General features: G+C 36.7%; 2 protein-coding genes across 2 annotated transcripts; both read left to right on the top strand.

Annotated features, from left to right (window-relative positions):
- Positions 1–642: 642 nt before the first annotated feature.
- Positions 643–1837, top strand: LOC129777032 (titin-like). Its single transcript, XM_055783080.1, has 2 exons — positions 643–701; positions 773–1837. The coding sequence occupies exons 1-2, from the start codon at positions 696–698 to the stop codon at positions 1781–1783; spliced, it is 1017 nt and encodes a 338-aa protein (XP_055639055.1). The 5' UTR covers positions 643–695; the 3' UTR covers positions 1784–1837.
- A 12538-nt stretch (positions 1838–14375) lies between these two features.
- On the top strand, positions 14376–14903 carry LOC129773539 (zinc finger protein 512B-like). Its single transcript, XM_055777153.1, has 2 exons — positions 14376–14381; positions 14445–14903. Exons 1-2 carry the CDS (start codon positions 14376–14378, stop codon positions 14901–14903), a joined length of 465 nt encoding a protein of 154 aa, XP_055633128.1.
- Positions 14904–16433: the final 1530 nt, after the last annotated feature.

Raw genomic sequence — 16433 nt, 5'->3', positions numbered from 1 at the left:
CAGCATGTTACTGATAAATATTGTGCAGCCGGCCGCTGCAAAATATGCAATAGATTACCAGCCGATCAAAACAAAGAAATGAAACCACGGACATTGCTTCATCGTTCGGAGGCGCAATTTATCCATTCGAAAAAAAAGTTTATCAGAGCTACTTCAAAATGTTGTAATACTCATATAATATACATCTCATATGTGTATTATATGTATTTGTATTTCTATTTAGGCGTGTATATGATTGCAAAAACATAATTGAATATCACTAGCTTGTGTCTTCTCCAATTGGCATCTTTAAATTCAATCAGGATCAACACCATATTTACAACTGGAGTGCATAGAAGGTTTACGGAAGTTTACACAATTACTTTTTGCTATATATACTTTGAATTTTAAACAGTTGTGCTGCCTTCTGAATGGAACCCACAAAGATTTATGTTGGAACCCTTGGGAGTAACTTGCACCCAGCGTTGTTTAACCGAGCGTAATGTTTTGGTTTGGTTGGCTCGGTTGTATCGTTTTCACATGGTCATCCGAAAACATGAAATCAGACGGCTGTATGCGATGTTGGCACAATTTGGGTGGAAAGTTGTGATCGTCTTATAAATTGGATGCGCAAAATAATGGTGCACATCATTTGCCTTCGATCGTTGGCTGTGTTTGGCTTTGGCGAGTAATCGGTGGAAGAAGCGAAAACTGCGATGGAGGTACCGAGAAGAAAAGATGCAATCTAGTGATTACGAACTTGTTATATCTTAAACTTTGTTTCATTTTTTAGTTGTATTTAGTTTTTCTAGTGGGACTGACCGTGCACGGAGTGGTTGCTGTGAAGTCATCGGACGATACGAAACCGGAACAAGATATGGTGGCTGAGGAGAGTGTTAAAGTTCAGGAAAAGCGTGTCATTGAAGATTTTGGAATTGTATCCGCACCTGAGTTACACAGTGGTTTCGAGCCATCGTTTGGATATGATGTAGGTGCGACACGACGCACTTTCGGACACAACTTGAACGAGGATTCCCACATAACTGAAGATACTCCAGTCGACGGTGTGAAACATGTGATTGTCGAGAAGAGAGTACCAATTCATATCGATCGGCCTGTACCTTATCCTGTAGCGGTGGAGAAACGGATTCCTGTTATCATTGAAAAGAAGGTACCAATCCACATTGATCGTCCGATTCCGTACCCGGTGAAAATTCCATATCCCGTGGAAGTTGAAAAAAAAGTTCCGGTTTACGTCGAGAAAAGGGTACTTGTTGATCGTCCCGTTCCATATCCTGTACATGTAGAAAAGCAGGTTCCAGTTTACGTGGAGAAGAAAGTTCCAGTTGTGATTGAGAGAAAAGTACCGGTACATGTCGAGGTGAAAGTTCCGGTTGTCAAAAAAATTGAAGTTCCAGTGCCAAAGCCGTTCGCGGTTCACGTACCCAAGCCATATCCGGTTTACATCGAGAAACAAGTCATCAAACACATCGATCGACCTGTTGCCGTCGAAGTCGAGAAAAAGGTCCCTGTTGCTGTGGTGCACAATGTTGAAGTTCCCCAGCCCTATCCAGTCTACATTGAAAAACCTGTCTATGTAGAGAAACAAGAAGCTCGCGATGATGGAGAGAACTACGATGGGGATAATTCACTGAATGATTATAACAATCATCAGCATCATGGGCAGAGTTCTTACGATCAACAGCCGCAGTACTCTGAATCGTCTCAATCAGAAGCCAAGAAGGAAGCTCCTCATTCAAGTTCTGTGAAAATTAATTATCATATCGATAGTGATCACAAATAATAGAAAAAAGTACTTCTACAAATTAATTAACATTTACGCAACTCTAGTCGATCAGATTCAACATCTTGATGTAAATACTGCAACGAAAGTGAGAAAATAAATTCAAAATAAAAATTATCAATTCGAAGATTGATTGATCTCATCTCTGATTGAGCCAATTTGCAGATGTCGATCATGCAATCCAGCAGCTATTATAACTTATTATTCCATTGCAAAATGCAAGCGATTGCACACCGCTGAACTGTTGATTATCATCACTTCTCTTTGTTCGGTTCAACAGACTGTCGGTTCGCTCCCCTGCGATTTTTAAGATTAAATTATTTTCCAATAGGCGCTTTCGTAAACGATTGGTATCTGCTGACTGTATAGTTAATTGAATTGACGGAAATACTATCAGTTGTATACTGGTTGAACAAATGAGGAGTGGTTCAAATTTTCTGATTCGTATAGCAGAGGGAGCGTTAATCTTGTTAATTGAATTATTGTATAACTTTGATAATTGTCAACTGAACGACGTAATTGTTTACGTTTGAAGAATGAATTCACGGTTATTTCAACGCAGTTATCAGATTATGATACAGTTCCAGTAAACCCTTCATTCTATAATTCAATTTTCAACATTGCGGACTAAACTCGAACGATGTTGCGATCACGCATCAAGACATTTCACTGCTGTGCTGAGTGTTTCGGAGTCCTAAAATGTGCGAAGACAACACGAGTTGGATTCGATGTTATCGTTTTTAGCCCAATCTACAAACCACGTGTGTGGCTTAATATTACAAGATAAGGGGTTAACGTTAAGATGGGTTCTGTAATTTATTAAACCCGTAAACATTTCGAGCAAAACGTGGTCAATTTGTGTTTCAATTTTTGATCTTCAGTTTTGCTATACTAGTATAGTTTGTCAACTGTTCCACAATTATGCTCTCGTTTAGAGTATTTTGCTGATTTAGCACGAATAAACGTGGATTTTTCTAGTATAAATGTTTATACCAAAACATACCATATAAACCAAAACATTGTTGCCCAAGTCCGTATAGCCAAATTTCTACTCCCAGACCTTTTGCATCAAGTTGTTTGCTGTAAAACTAATTTGTGATTTGATATATCGTTTGTAAACTTGCCCTTCTCATACGCCACAGGCTACAGGCCCTTGCGTTGAAAGTTTCCTTTTCTTAGGGACAACTACGATTTATTCATTGATTTTATGTTCATCAGTCTTCAGACGTCTCAATTCCTTTTTTCTTTCAATATTTTCTTCACAATTTGTATAGTTCCTCAAGAACATTTGAGTTCGAAGAGCACTCAGTGAAGCACCCTGATTTATTTAGTTATTTCCGCGTATGATGTTCAATTTCGTTCTGTTTGTTATTTAGCAAGGTACGCGCAGAGTCAAAACCACAGAAACATGCGCCTAAGATTCTAGCGCGACCTAAATTTAAGTTAGTAAAATAAGGATATAAATGTGAATTTAATTTTTGAATAAAAGGGGAGAAATGATTTTTCGGACTACCGGACTACCGGTTAACATTGAATATCTCAAAAACGAAAATAATAGCCTTTCAAACAACTGTGAAGTTTTACAGAAATGTGAAAAAATAGCCCCGTAAAAGCTTGAAAACGGAGTGGCACAAGCGCCATTTCCACTATGATGTGACGTTATTTGATTGTGATGCGATGTGATTTTTTGATCTGTTCTGATAGCGTAGGATGAACGAGCAGGGACAGCAAATTTCACATAACAACATCTTCCGTAATGAACGTTTGCCATAATAAAAGTCACATGCCTTCTTTCTTGTGCTTGAACTTGTATTTCACTTCAGGCGGTGTGAATGACTTGTCGCTGGAGTAGTAATTATCATTTCCTGGAATATGCGTTTTGGACAGCGGAAAATAGCTTTCGTCGTCCAGAACGAAAGACGTCCCGCGGTATTTTTTGGTCATCCATCGACACTGTGATTTAACCGTCTCAATCTGCTCCTCCGTGTACTCCGGCGACCTCGTCTTCTTCCTACAGACGATTCCATCCATCTTGAGGGTCCGATGGATCAATACGTGGGAGCAGCCATATTTCCGACCGGCGTCACGCAGGCTGGTTGCAACCTTGTTGTCAAACAGCTTCTTTAACGATGTCTTCCTCTGCTTCGTCATTATCGTCACCGGACGACCACTTCCGACCTTCCGCTCTACGTTCAGGGAACCCAGGATACGATATACCGTACTGACAGATACATTTTCTTCCTTAAAATGTGCCACCGTGAACTTTTTTCCTGGCTGGAAATGCGTTTCGTAGAACCGTACAATGCGTTCGCGGAGCACGTGCTCGCCATCTTTGCTTTGACTAAATTCAAACTAGCAAAACCAAACACGCCTACTGTTTCTAGGGAGCCCAAAGAGCAATTTTCTTGGAGAAAGAAAATTTTACGCTCTTTATTGGAGTTACTGAAAGGTATTGAAAAAATTCTCATTTTTTATTTAACACCCGTTACTATTCATACGATCACTCCTCATAAGTTCTTGATAGGGTTTTGATCTAGTAAACAATGGTCAGCTTGTCCAGAATCTGAAGCCTTTATTCATCAAACCATGTCATGACTTTCCGGATTTTATGAATTGATGCCAAATTACCCGATTATCAAGTTGTTTTTAATGCAAAAATAGCAGTAAATGAATCTGAATTGCTTCTTTGCACTTCTGTCTGTTCATTCGTGTTGGTTGTAAGCTATCTAAAGCAGGATTTTTTGATAAATTTCTCCCCAAACCATAAAAATCTCATCTCTGAAGCTGCAGGTCCAAAAACTAATGTGGAAGCTAATCTAATGGATTTCTCGATTCCAGGAGAACTTTTCTGATAAAATGAAATACAACTTGAATAGAATTTCTTCATACTGGAAGGACTTACGGAACGTGTCATTTAATTCTTCAACTCGTAATTTTGCAGGCGGCAGTTTGATGGTTTGAGGAAAATATTTTCAAAACGGCCTGGTTCAGATAGCTTTTCATCAACACCGAAGTACAGTTAGAAGTGCAATTAAGTACTTCAGAATCATTTACTTCTGTTTTTGCATCGAAAACACCGTGAAAATTGGGTAATTTGGCATCAATTCATAACATCCGGAAAGTCAAGGTATGGTTTATTGGATAGGGGCTTCAGATTCTGGACTGGTCAGCTTGTTTACCAGATCAAAACCCTATCAAGAACATATGAGGAGTGATCGTACCAATAGTAGATGCAGCTTACATCAGCATGAATGATTTGAAGAGCTTTAAAGAGCAGTATCCTCTGCGTAGAACAAGATACACACTACAACATGGCGCAGCTTGGTCAAAACCACCCCAAATGGGTTATTTGAACTGATTGAGAACTAAAGATGACCTATGAATTAGAAACTTATTGTAATTCATGTGAAATTGACCTTAATTTTTTAAAGGAGTGAGAGTTTTTCCATCTGGTTGTAAAGTTATGAAACGCTGGAATTTCTTTGTTTTTTGAATGTTTCGCCCCTGAACACAACAATAAAGTTCAAATGGTCAGTCTTTTGAATGAAGATTGTTGTTATATCACACACGATATACTTCAATCCAACCGACTTCTTACACATCTCTGGAAACTTATAAAAAATGAGCGGTTCTATAGTTGTGAAACGCAGTGTAGTAGTGAAACGTTGTGGGTGTAAAGACATAGGTCATTTAAGCAACTTTGCATACTTGAAATATTCGAAAAAGAATTAGACTACTTTTTGGAACAAGCCAATTTTTTTCACTAAATTTTTAAAAAAGTTTATAACTAAAAGTAGAAAATTGTTGAAAAAAATACCAAAATTTTTTTGGAAAACGTATTTTTTTAAAATTCCCAAACGTATTTTTTTTAAATTCCCAAAATATATATATGAATAGCCCTTACAATTTCCAACAAGTCGTCCATACATCGAAAGATGGGCACTTTTACAGTTTTTCGAACAAAAACTTTTTCACGTTTTTTTTGAAAAAAATACAACTTATCTTAATTTTGTTTAAAGTCAAGATAGCGATATAATGGATTCGACAAAGTTTTAGATATTGTTAAAATATAAACTTTTGTGGAAGACATCAACTTTATATCTTTTATAGTTTTTGGAGTATAAGTTTTGTTTGTATGAAGACCCCTGAAAAAAATTATGTTTTGCTCGTAATATTTTTGTGTGACATGTTCTTGACATGTTACTAAATAGAGAAAAGATAGCAGAACATTTAAAATGAGGTAATTTTTACATAAAAATGTAACGAATTGAACATTAATAGTAATTTTTCGAAGAAAAACATGAAAAAGTTGTTGTTCGAAAAACTTTTTCCATGTAAATGTGACCGTCATCCGATGTGTGGAAAACTTGTTGGAAATTTTAAGGGCTATTGATATCTATTTTTTACACAATTTTAAAAGCATATGTTTTCGAGAAAAATGAATTTTAATTTTCAAAATATTTTTTTTTTCAATGTAATTTTTTTCCAAGAAATTCTTTGATAATTTTTAATGAAAACCAAAATAATTTCCTACATTCCATTCTTTGACTAATATTTTGCAGGTCTTTATTTATCCTAGATTGAAGTGTATTGCTGTTCTCACATTAGCACATCAAGATTAGAACTAAATACCCAACAATTTAATTGTTAATTACAAGACTTCCTTTCCTGCGTCTTTTTTCTGCAGGCATCAAGGGACAAAGATTTGCTGTTTCTACAACAAACTGGCGTTAGTGGCATAGCTTGAATAAAACTGCATTTTTTCAAAAATCAAGCCGGTGGCAATGTTTTTCCATCAACAGTACATACGAGGTCCGTTCAACAAATAAGATTCAGTGCCGCAGAAATCGCGGAAAAATAAAGTTAGAACAAAAAACAAGGTGATTTTCGTAATCTACGTTTTACTTTCTATTTTTCTACATAATCGCCGTAACGTTCGAGGCATTTTTCATAGCGTGACACGAGTTTTTCTATTCCGAGCGCGAAGTGCGTAGCGTCCAACTTTTTGAAGTACGATGTAACTGCGTCACGAATTATCGAATCGTTGACCGCCGAACGCCTGTTTCATCACCGGGAATAAGTGATAGTCGCTAGGGGCGAGGTCTGGGGAGTAAGGAGGATACAGTCCATCTCAATTTTTCCAATTGCTTGAGTTACGCGAGCAGAATGAGGCCGCGCATCGTGGATGAGGAACACTTCTTTCGTCAATAAACCTGGCCACTTGTTCTTAATCGGTCCAAAACTTCACAATAGTACGGTGATGGAACAGGCGTTTCGACGATTCGATAATTCGTGACGCAGTTACATCGTACTTCAAAAAGTTGGACGCTACGCACTTCGCGCTCGGAATAGAAAAACTCGTGTCACGCTATGAAAAATGCCTCGAACGTTACGGCGATTATGTAGAAAAATACAAAGTAAAACGTAGATTACGAAAATCACCTTGTTTTTTGTCCTAACTTCATTTTTCCGCGATTTCTGATGCAGTGAAACTTATTTTTTGAACAACCCTCGTATTTTGTACAGATCAGATTTCCGTAATATACGCGTATTCTGATAATACATGCAATTTTACAAAATGTCTCGTACTGAAAATTCTTGCCTCAGACGCTTGCGTCACAATGCGATATTACGGCAGTATATCGGTTTGGAATGGTTGTATTACTGTTTACGTGTAGAATTCGTTTACTCATGTACTAGTGTTTATGACTATACTATGTATATCACAGCCAAGGTGATAATGGAAGTAAAGTTGATTATCATCAGCATAGATGAGGAGCTCAAGCAGGAGTACAACCAAGGTTGTCATAAGTTCTGGTTACGACGTTTCAACACAGTATCCTGCGTTGTGGGACATCGCTAAAAAATATCTCCTCGTTTTTCCATCATGATACCTTATCAAAAATGGCTTCAATGTGATTACAAACAACCCGAAACCGAAGGAACTATTTGAAAATCAACGAACGTGGAGATTAAAGGCTTTAATTAACCAATATTGAACCGTATTTTGAAGTTTTGGTAGTTGCTGATAGATTGGTTTATGAATTTAATGTTTTTATAGTTTTTAAGTAATATGTATTAATTATGTATTATTTAATTATTTATTACACTTGACATTTATCAACATTTTTGTCTATTTATTTTGTTGAATATGATGATAAAATATGGTTAAGTATACTCATTGAACTAACTGCAATGTTTCTAAATTGATAAATATTTAGTAAGAAAAAATCCCAAATATAAGTTTTAAAAAAAAAAATTAAATCCTAAATTTGGTCTGAGGTATGACTTCATTCCGGAGAAAGCTTATTTTGCCCAAAATAGTTTGAGAACCCCTGCTCTATATCATGATCCAATTATTTGCACAATACGAGAGTCGGAGTATGAAATGTATTACATTATTGTTCCCTGCACAAGAAAATATTCCAAGTACAGCGAAAGCGGACACCATCTCTGTATAATGCTAAGCTTACTATCATTTCTGAAAAGCTCCACACATGGATCATATTTCGTGATCTCCATCAATTGTTGTCAAGTTATTTATGCTATTTTGAAAACGTCACCAAATCGAGTTATAAACATAAATTTAAAACGTTCTCGTACGTTCGAACGACCATAGAAAACTCAACGCGTTTAATGCACTGAAAACCAAATCATTCCATTTCAATGGGCCCATAGAGTTATTGTGGCTTAATCAACTTTATACACATTGCACTCTTTTTTTTTGTATGAATTTCCAACAAAAAGGCCCCACCATACAATTCCGATCAGCAGTCTATAAAGCCGTCAATTGGACGGAAAAAAGCGCAAACACTACAAACAAAAACATCACTTCCATATCAGTGAATAGTGGCTCTTTTTCCATGGCGGCAAGAGCACTAATTTCATCATTTTTGTTTAACAAAAAAAACTATAACTGCGTTTGACGCAATTTTTCGCCGCCGTATGGGGTTTCACTTGTGGGAAAACCGCCAATGTAAGGTATTTGTTCTCGAATATTTTTATTTGGTCGTATCGAGAGCGGAGTTTGGTCTGAAAATTTTCAATGCAGCTGTCACGCTATTGCTAGATGTTCTCCGGCTACATTTTATCTAAAAGTTTTTGCTTACTATACTTGGAAAGATTTATAAAGAACCTTTCTTGAAGGAAATTGTTAGAAAGTTTTTTTGTTGTAATGAGTTCTTTCAATACACTGATAGATACATGGGGCACCAATAAAAATTCAAAAGGTTCCTTCATGTAGTATAGTTAATAAGTTAATGGATGCTCTTCATTGTGTCTGTGAAACAAAGACATGTTCAGATATGGAGCAATTCTACGTAAAATTATCCGAATAACAGTCGATTCTGACCCGATCTTCTTTGATTTTTGCAAACCTTCTTTATAAGGCGGCAGCTACCCAAAATAACAATTTTCATCCGCGATGACAAATGTACAAAGGTCCGGAGACAGATTCAAATTGCAAAAATTTGAACTTTTACTGAAGCATGTAGTCTCAACCCTAACTAAAACTATCGATAGGGGGCGGATTGACTTACTTCGACATTTAGACGGGGTAAAACTTTGAGGTACGGGTTCGAAATCCTTTTTTTTAAACCGGATGCAATAGAAATGGCGATTTTCTTCAACGTAAATTTCACCAGACGGAAATTGAAAAAAAAGTGTTTTTTCAACTAAGAAACATATTAAACACTAAACCAACTGTACGAGGTATCTGCGCGACAAAATTAGAAGAAAAAATTCTCAAGTAGGATTTTTCGATTTTTCGATAAAAAATCGTGAGTGTTATTTCTTACGTTGTGCTCTGATGAATAATATGATAATCAATCAATGCGATCGCAAAAGAAAAAAATAAATGTCTACAATTTTGATACGGTTTTTTTTTCTAAACTACCTAATTAGCTCTAACAACCATAAATTTTTCATTATTCCCACTAAAACTTATAATTTTAATGTAAAGTCATCTTCAGGCACAATTTTCGTATAAGATTTACCACTTGTTTAAAAAAGAGGTTTTACTTTTACACTTTAATTTTAAATGAGTGTTCATTCCATCTGAAAACCCATTGTTGCCATAATCACAAACTCATGAAAAAAAAAGTTATGAATCGTTCATTTCGAGGGTACGCATAGCATTTTCTACTCCTGGTACAATTTGCAATAAAGTGCTGCTCTAATTTACTCCAAACTTTGATCGGTCGGCTCAAAAAATTGCTAAACGCAGTGGCGTAGTGTACGGTGGTCGAGAGGGGCGGTCTGCCCCGGGTGTCACCATCTAAGGAATAACATCCGTGACCATGATAATTATATCGTTTCGAAAAAAAAATCTAATGAACGTCAGCCGTTAGTGATTCGGCTTTGTTTGTTTTATAGAGGCTTACGTTTTATATGAACGTCAGCCGTTAGTGATTCGGCTTTGTTTGTTTTATAGAGGCTTTAAGCTTCAAAGCTTTTCACCTTTATTCAATGATTGGGTGTATCAGGTTGTGCTCCCGTGGCCGAGTGGTTAGCGTCATAACTAACATGCCGGGTGTTCGGGTTCGATTCCCGTTCTGGTCGGGGGAATTTTTCGTCAATGAAATTTCCTCCGACTTGCACTGTGATCACGCGTATTCTCTAGAGCTGGCCACTCAGAATGCATTCAAGGCGTGTTATTTGGCATAGAAATCTCAACTAAGTACTAATAAAAATGACGCAAGTAATACTACGTTGAGACGGCGAAGTTCCTCTAGGAACGTTAGTGCCATTGAAGAAGAAGAGAAGTGTATCAGGTTGTGAAAAATTTCACCACGAAAAAGTTCATGTGAAAGAACCATTCTTGTTTTCTTTTCGTTTTAGATGGGAAAAAGGTTGCTGATTTGTTTCGATTTCATGAAGTGCCGTTCGCAATTTTGGACAACGCCCCAGCCTGCCACATATACGGCATATTCTGTATATTACAGATTTTTCGCCGAATTTCAGATACAGAATCTGTGTATAAAGAATTACAGATTTTCAGCAAAAATACAAAATTTAGAGATTTTTTAAAATTCAATTTTAAATGTTGAATTTTTTACAGCGCATCCATAGATACCATGATTTATAAAAAAGTTGAACGAACGATTTTAAAAAAGATGGCTTTCGTTGGAGGCGGTTGTTAAACTAAATCTTGAGCGATTTGAAGAGCTTAAACTATTCTTTTCGTTCCAAATAAAGTATGACCATAATAAATCCGCTAATCGTATATTGACTCATTTGAATGATCCTATGACTGAACCGATTATGCTATTCCTAAACTTTGTTCTACCGCTCGAGTCAATTGAACTTTTCAATCAGAAAGTTTTAAATTTTGCGGATATAAAATGAGACAACTATTTGTTATTGCTGTTTTTTTCCCAAAATTCATACTTTATTAGCTGACCCGGCAAACTTCGTCCCGCCCAAAATTTGTTTTTTGTAATCAATACCTTCAAACATTCACGTTTTCTTACTAAACGCTAGTTCATAAGTCCAATTGCAGAACTGTTCATTGATTGGTCTTCTAATTGACCCCGTTGAATTTACCTTTTACTAAAAAAATCATAGTACTTCTACCAAAACTCATCATTATAATATCAGATTATTTTCGGACACAGACCCCTCTCTCTTTTTCTCTTTAGAGGGGGAGGGGGGGGGAGGAGTGTATATTGACCATAGAAACGTTTCGTGCCTCCTAAAATCTTCACATGCCAAATTTGGCTCCATTTGCTTGATTAGTTTTCGAATTATTCATAAATTTGTTTTTCATTTGTATGACAGCCCACCCTAAGAGAGGGAGGAGAAGGATCTAACCACCATAGAATCATTTATTGCACCCTAAAACCTCCAAATACCAAATTTGGTTACGTTTGCTTGAATAATTCTCGAGTAATGCAGAAATTTGTGTTTCATTTGTATGGCAGCCCCCCCTTAGATAGGGGGGTGGAGTGTCTAACCACCATGAAAACATTTATTGCGCCCTAAAACCTCCAAATACCTAAGTTGGTTTCGTTTGCTTAATTAATTAATGCATAAATTTGTGTTTCATTTGTATGGCAGCCCCCCTTAGAGAGGAGGGTGGAGTGTCCAACCACCATAGAAACATTTACTGCACCCTGAAACCTCCAGATGCATTCGGTTGCATTTGCTTGATTAATTCTAGAGTGATGTAGAAATTTGTGTATCATTTGTATAGCAGCCCCCCCTTAGAGAGAGGGTGGAGTGTTTAACCAGCATAGAAACATTTATTGCACCCTAAAACCTCCAAATGCCTAATTTGGTTGCATTTGCTTGATTAATTCTCGAGTAATGCATAAATTTGTGTTTCATTTGTTTGGCAGCCCTCCTTTAGAGAGGGGGGTGGAGTGTCTAACCACCATAGAAACATTCATTGCACCCTAAAACCTCCAGATGTCTATTTTGGTTGCATTTGCTTGATTAATTCTCGAGTGATGTGGAAATTTGTGTTTCATTTGTATGGCAGCCCCCCCCTTAGAGAGAGGGTGGAGTGTCTAACCCCCATAGAAACATTTATTGCACCCTAAAACCTCCACATGCCACATTTCGTTCCATTTGCGTGATTAATTCTCGAGTAATGCAGAAATTTGTGTTTCATTTGTATGGCAGCCCCCTTTTAGAGAGGGGGAGGGGTCTCAAACTATCACAAAAACCTTCCCCGGCCCCAAAAACCTTTACATACCAATTTTCATGTCGATCGGTTCAGTAGTGTCCGAGTCCATAAGAATCAGACAGACAGACAGATAGAAATCCATTTTTAAATATATATATTAAAGCACATGTGGCGTTAGCCTGACGGGGCCGGGAGTCCAATATTTTGACAATTTTTGTCTAACAACTATGTTAGTAATATGTAAGCGATTACTCGCGGTTGGCTCGAGGTTTCTCATAATTGGGATGTTGCAGTCTCCAGTACTATGTATGTGTGGCCGACACGGGATACTTCCTATTGGGGTGCAACTGACCATTGATCAGCGACGCCCCCCTAGTCTGTACCTCATATCAATCGTAGTGCATCTCTCTTGACTCGAGGAATCTAGGGTAGAATAGCCTTAGATCTGTGGGTAACGTTGTGACCTGAAACAATGCACAGATTATTTTTCTTGCTGCTGAAGGAACAGCCTAGATGAAAAAGTCACTCAGAAGGCTTTTTAAAAATTCAACGATTACGAATTTGCTACTGGAAAGAGAATTCGTCATAAGAAAATCAAGCTAGACAAAATCATAATCATAATCACAAAATCATAAGGGATAAGAAAATCAAGCTAGGAAAGACTTTCCGGACCCGAATTAACAATGAAGGGGAAGAAAAGGGTGGAATTGTTGGAGTGCATTGATCAGTTTCGTTGGACATTACAAGAACGGCCAGAATCACCAAAGAAGTAGCCGTATTTATCCATATTTGCTCGGAACATGTTATCAGCATCTGACATCGACTAATAAATTTCGGAAGGTTTCGGAAAGCAAGAAATTGTTAGAGACACCAAGATTCCATAGAAAATCGAATACCGCTGAAATTAATCTGAACGATGTCAATCATTAGATTTTTTTTTACGAAGCCACAGCGTTTCAAAAAATCACCTAAAATTTTCTACTTCGCACTCTGTTGGCGAAGAATTTATTTTTCACACTGCGTCTAAATACCCAGCCTACCTTGAACGTCGTAATGTTATTCTTTACATCCGTTGAATCGAAAAACCCATATAACTTCGAGTTTGTGTTGTGTTCGATCATACTTAACATCTGCATTACATCATATAACAGATGCATGTTTTAAATCACAGTGTAACAAAACTGCTTTCTGCTGAAAATCCACTAATCAGCAGTGAAGCATGAGTATTATCGAGATGTAATTTTCACTAGTTTTCTGGAGTCGTTTCACACAAACGTCTGTATAATACAACTCAGTTTTACTTATACATTGGTTTACATTGTGAAGTTTTGGTAGAAATTCAGCTAATTGAGGACAACGCCACAGCCAGTCTAACAAATTATAATGGAAACGACCAATCAACCAGTATTTCCACCTAGTTTTTCAAAACAATGCAGTCAATTATTGCGCAACGGAAGATGGCACTGTTTTGCAAGTTTTTTTGCTCAAGATTATTTCCAGCCGATTGAAAAATAGGGATTGAATAATTAAAGTGTATAACAAGTATAAGTTAAAATGACCTTGAAAATATTTGATAATGTATCCTTAACATGCTTGTATACAACAGTTTGTCCATATACCCTAAAGCTAGCTTATCTCACTGCTCACAGATGCTCGAATAAACTCGATTGAGCATGTGTTAATACATAGCATTCAACGTTGAACATGTTGCAATGTTACACACTGATGCTTGCTTATGTGGTCAAATCTGCACTTTGGGGTCAATGGTTGAACGCGGCTGTGTGGCCTGCTTTGGACTTTATGAATTGTTTATAAGATATGTTCACGATTCGTGATAAAACAGTTTCAATGATTATGTCAAATGATCTATTATAAAAGGCGAGGCTGTTTCCACAGGTTTCAACAGTGGTTCGGTGTTCCTTTCTCAGTCAACACGTGTGGCCCCTTAGCAAATTGTGATTTAAAATGAAGGTGAGTTCTAGAAGGCTTATTGACAACCAAGATACTATACAAATTCTTCTTTCTATTATTTAGTTTTCCATAATTTTATTGGCATCAATTGCCTTTTCGGCCGGTGCACCTGTGGATTCGGAAAAGCAAAGTAAAGCAATTGATAAGCGTGACATTTGGGAGGACGTTCATGTGACTAAGACCATCACCAAGAAGATTCCAGTTCCTTACCCAGTAGAAGTCGAGAAGCACGTAAAAGTGCCCGTCCCAGTACCAGTTCCTGTGGAGAAGAAGATCCCAGTGATTATTAATCAGAAGGTTCCTGTATTTATCGAGAAAACAGTTCATGTTCCAGTCGATCGACCAGTGCCAGTTCCGTACAAGGTAGAGAAGAAGGTTCCAGTCATTCACAAGGAATACATACCCGTTCCTAAACCATATCCCGTACCTGTTGAGAAACCTTATCCCGTATTAGTCAAAGAAAAGGTCTACGTTGAGAAGCCTGTCGACGTGACGGTGCATATCAAACAGCGCAAACATTAGGAAGTAGAAATCATCTTTAAGAACATATTAATAAACAATTGTGATAGTAGACTATGTGGATACACTCATAATCGATTCAGTTGAATTTGAACGCAAAAAATTAGCCCTATATGGAGAGAGTTTTGATGGAATGAAAGCATAATACAAGCAAAATACAGGATTTTTATTTTTTTTATGAATTTGTTTATTTTTACAGGCTCAATTAAAAATTTTTTTGAACATCGAGCAAGAATCCGATTTTACTTTCCTCGCAATAGTCTTTTAACACTCGGTTGGACCACCCTTAGTAGCCGTCTTATTCGTGTATCTATTCATCTCAAATCAAATCGTATAGAAACTCTCCCTGATGAAAGAAGACTTTCCTTACAATCTGCTGTCAAAACATTGCAGACCCGACTACTCTGAGCGCTTTTGTGAAATTAACAGTTTGTCCTATGTGTCAGTTATTTGAGTTTTAACACGCGAATAAATGGATGATGGTGTTGATCCCCCGCTAACTCAATACTAAGTGAAATGACTTGTGCAAATCATACTTTAGATTGATTGGGACGACTCCAGAATCCGAAGAATAGTATAAATGGCAATGCGTACCATATACCGTTTTGTCTCAAATTCCGAACACTTAAGCTTTGATGGCTTAAATGATGGCATTTAAACTGTGTCTCATCACTCAAAATGGTACTTTTTCGCGAAATTCATTTAATTTTTGGATACAATAGAGCCTTCTTTTTCATTTGACTACAAAAAAAAAATTGATTTACAAATATGTTTTCATGGTGAAAAACTGAAAATTACACTAATCACATTTGTCTCAAATTCCGAACACCATTTTTGTCACTGACTCATATTCCGAACACTTTTGTCTCAAATTCCGAACAGCAAAAATGCATTTAAAACAAAACTCATAACTTTTAAACTACTGAACCGATTCATAAGATCGATATATCAAATAAAAATCAATTAGCTAGTCTTTTTTGGAAAAATGTTATGCTCGCAAAAAAAAATTGGATTTTGCTTTGGTAATATTTGATTGTATTTGTTTCTTATAGTTTACATGGTTTCGGGACCAAGGGTATCGATACCTGTAAATGACGTTAAAATGAAGTCTATAACCTAAAGAATGTCAGGGTTTTGAATATTAAATTGTTTATAACATTAAAGTTCATTAAATTCACATTTAAAAATGATGTGTTCTCAATTTGAATCATGCGTAGAAACTTGATTAATATTCCAAACACTAATTTTAATGAAGATTTCTGTAGAAAATATCATTTTATTTCATTCATTTATTGTAGATTCTTACCGTCTCTAGCACTTAACATGAAAACAAGAAACAAATAGTTGGAAAAGTAAGTACAAAAATTGAAAAATTAACGATGCTTGTTTTTTACGAAATTTGCTAACGCAAACATTTTATCGTTGCTTTCGATTGTCACTTTTTTTGCAAATGCTTGATATTATAAGTTATAGGCTGCACCGATACCTGTGAATGATGTTAAAATGAAGCCTATAACCCAAACAATGTTAAGG

This window comes from Toxorhynchites rutilus, chromosome 3 (genome assembly GCF_029784135.1).
Source record: "Toxorhynchites rutilus septentrionalis strain SRP chromosome 3, ASM2978413v1, whole genome shotgun sequence".
In the NCBI taxonomy this organism is placed as follows: Eukaryota; Metazoa; Arthropoda; class Insecta; order Diptera; family Culicidae; genus Toxorhynchites; species Toxorhynchites rutilus.
This window is presented reverse-complemented; position numbering and strand designations above follow the sequence as displayed.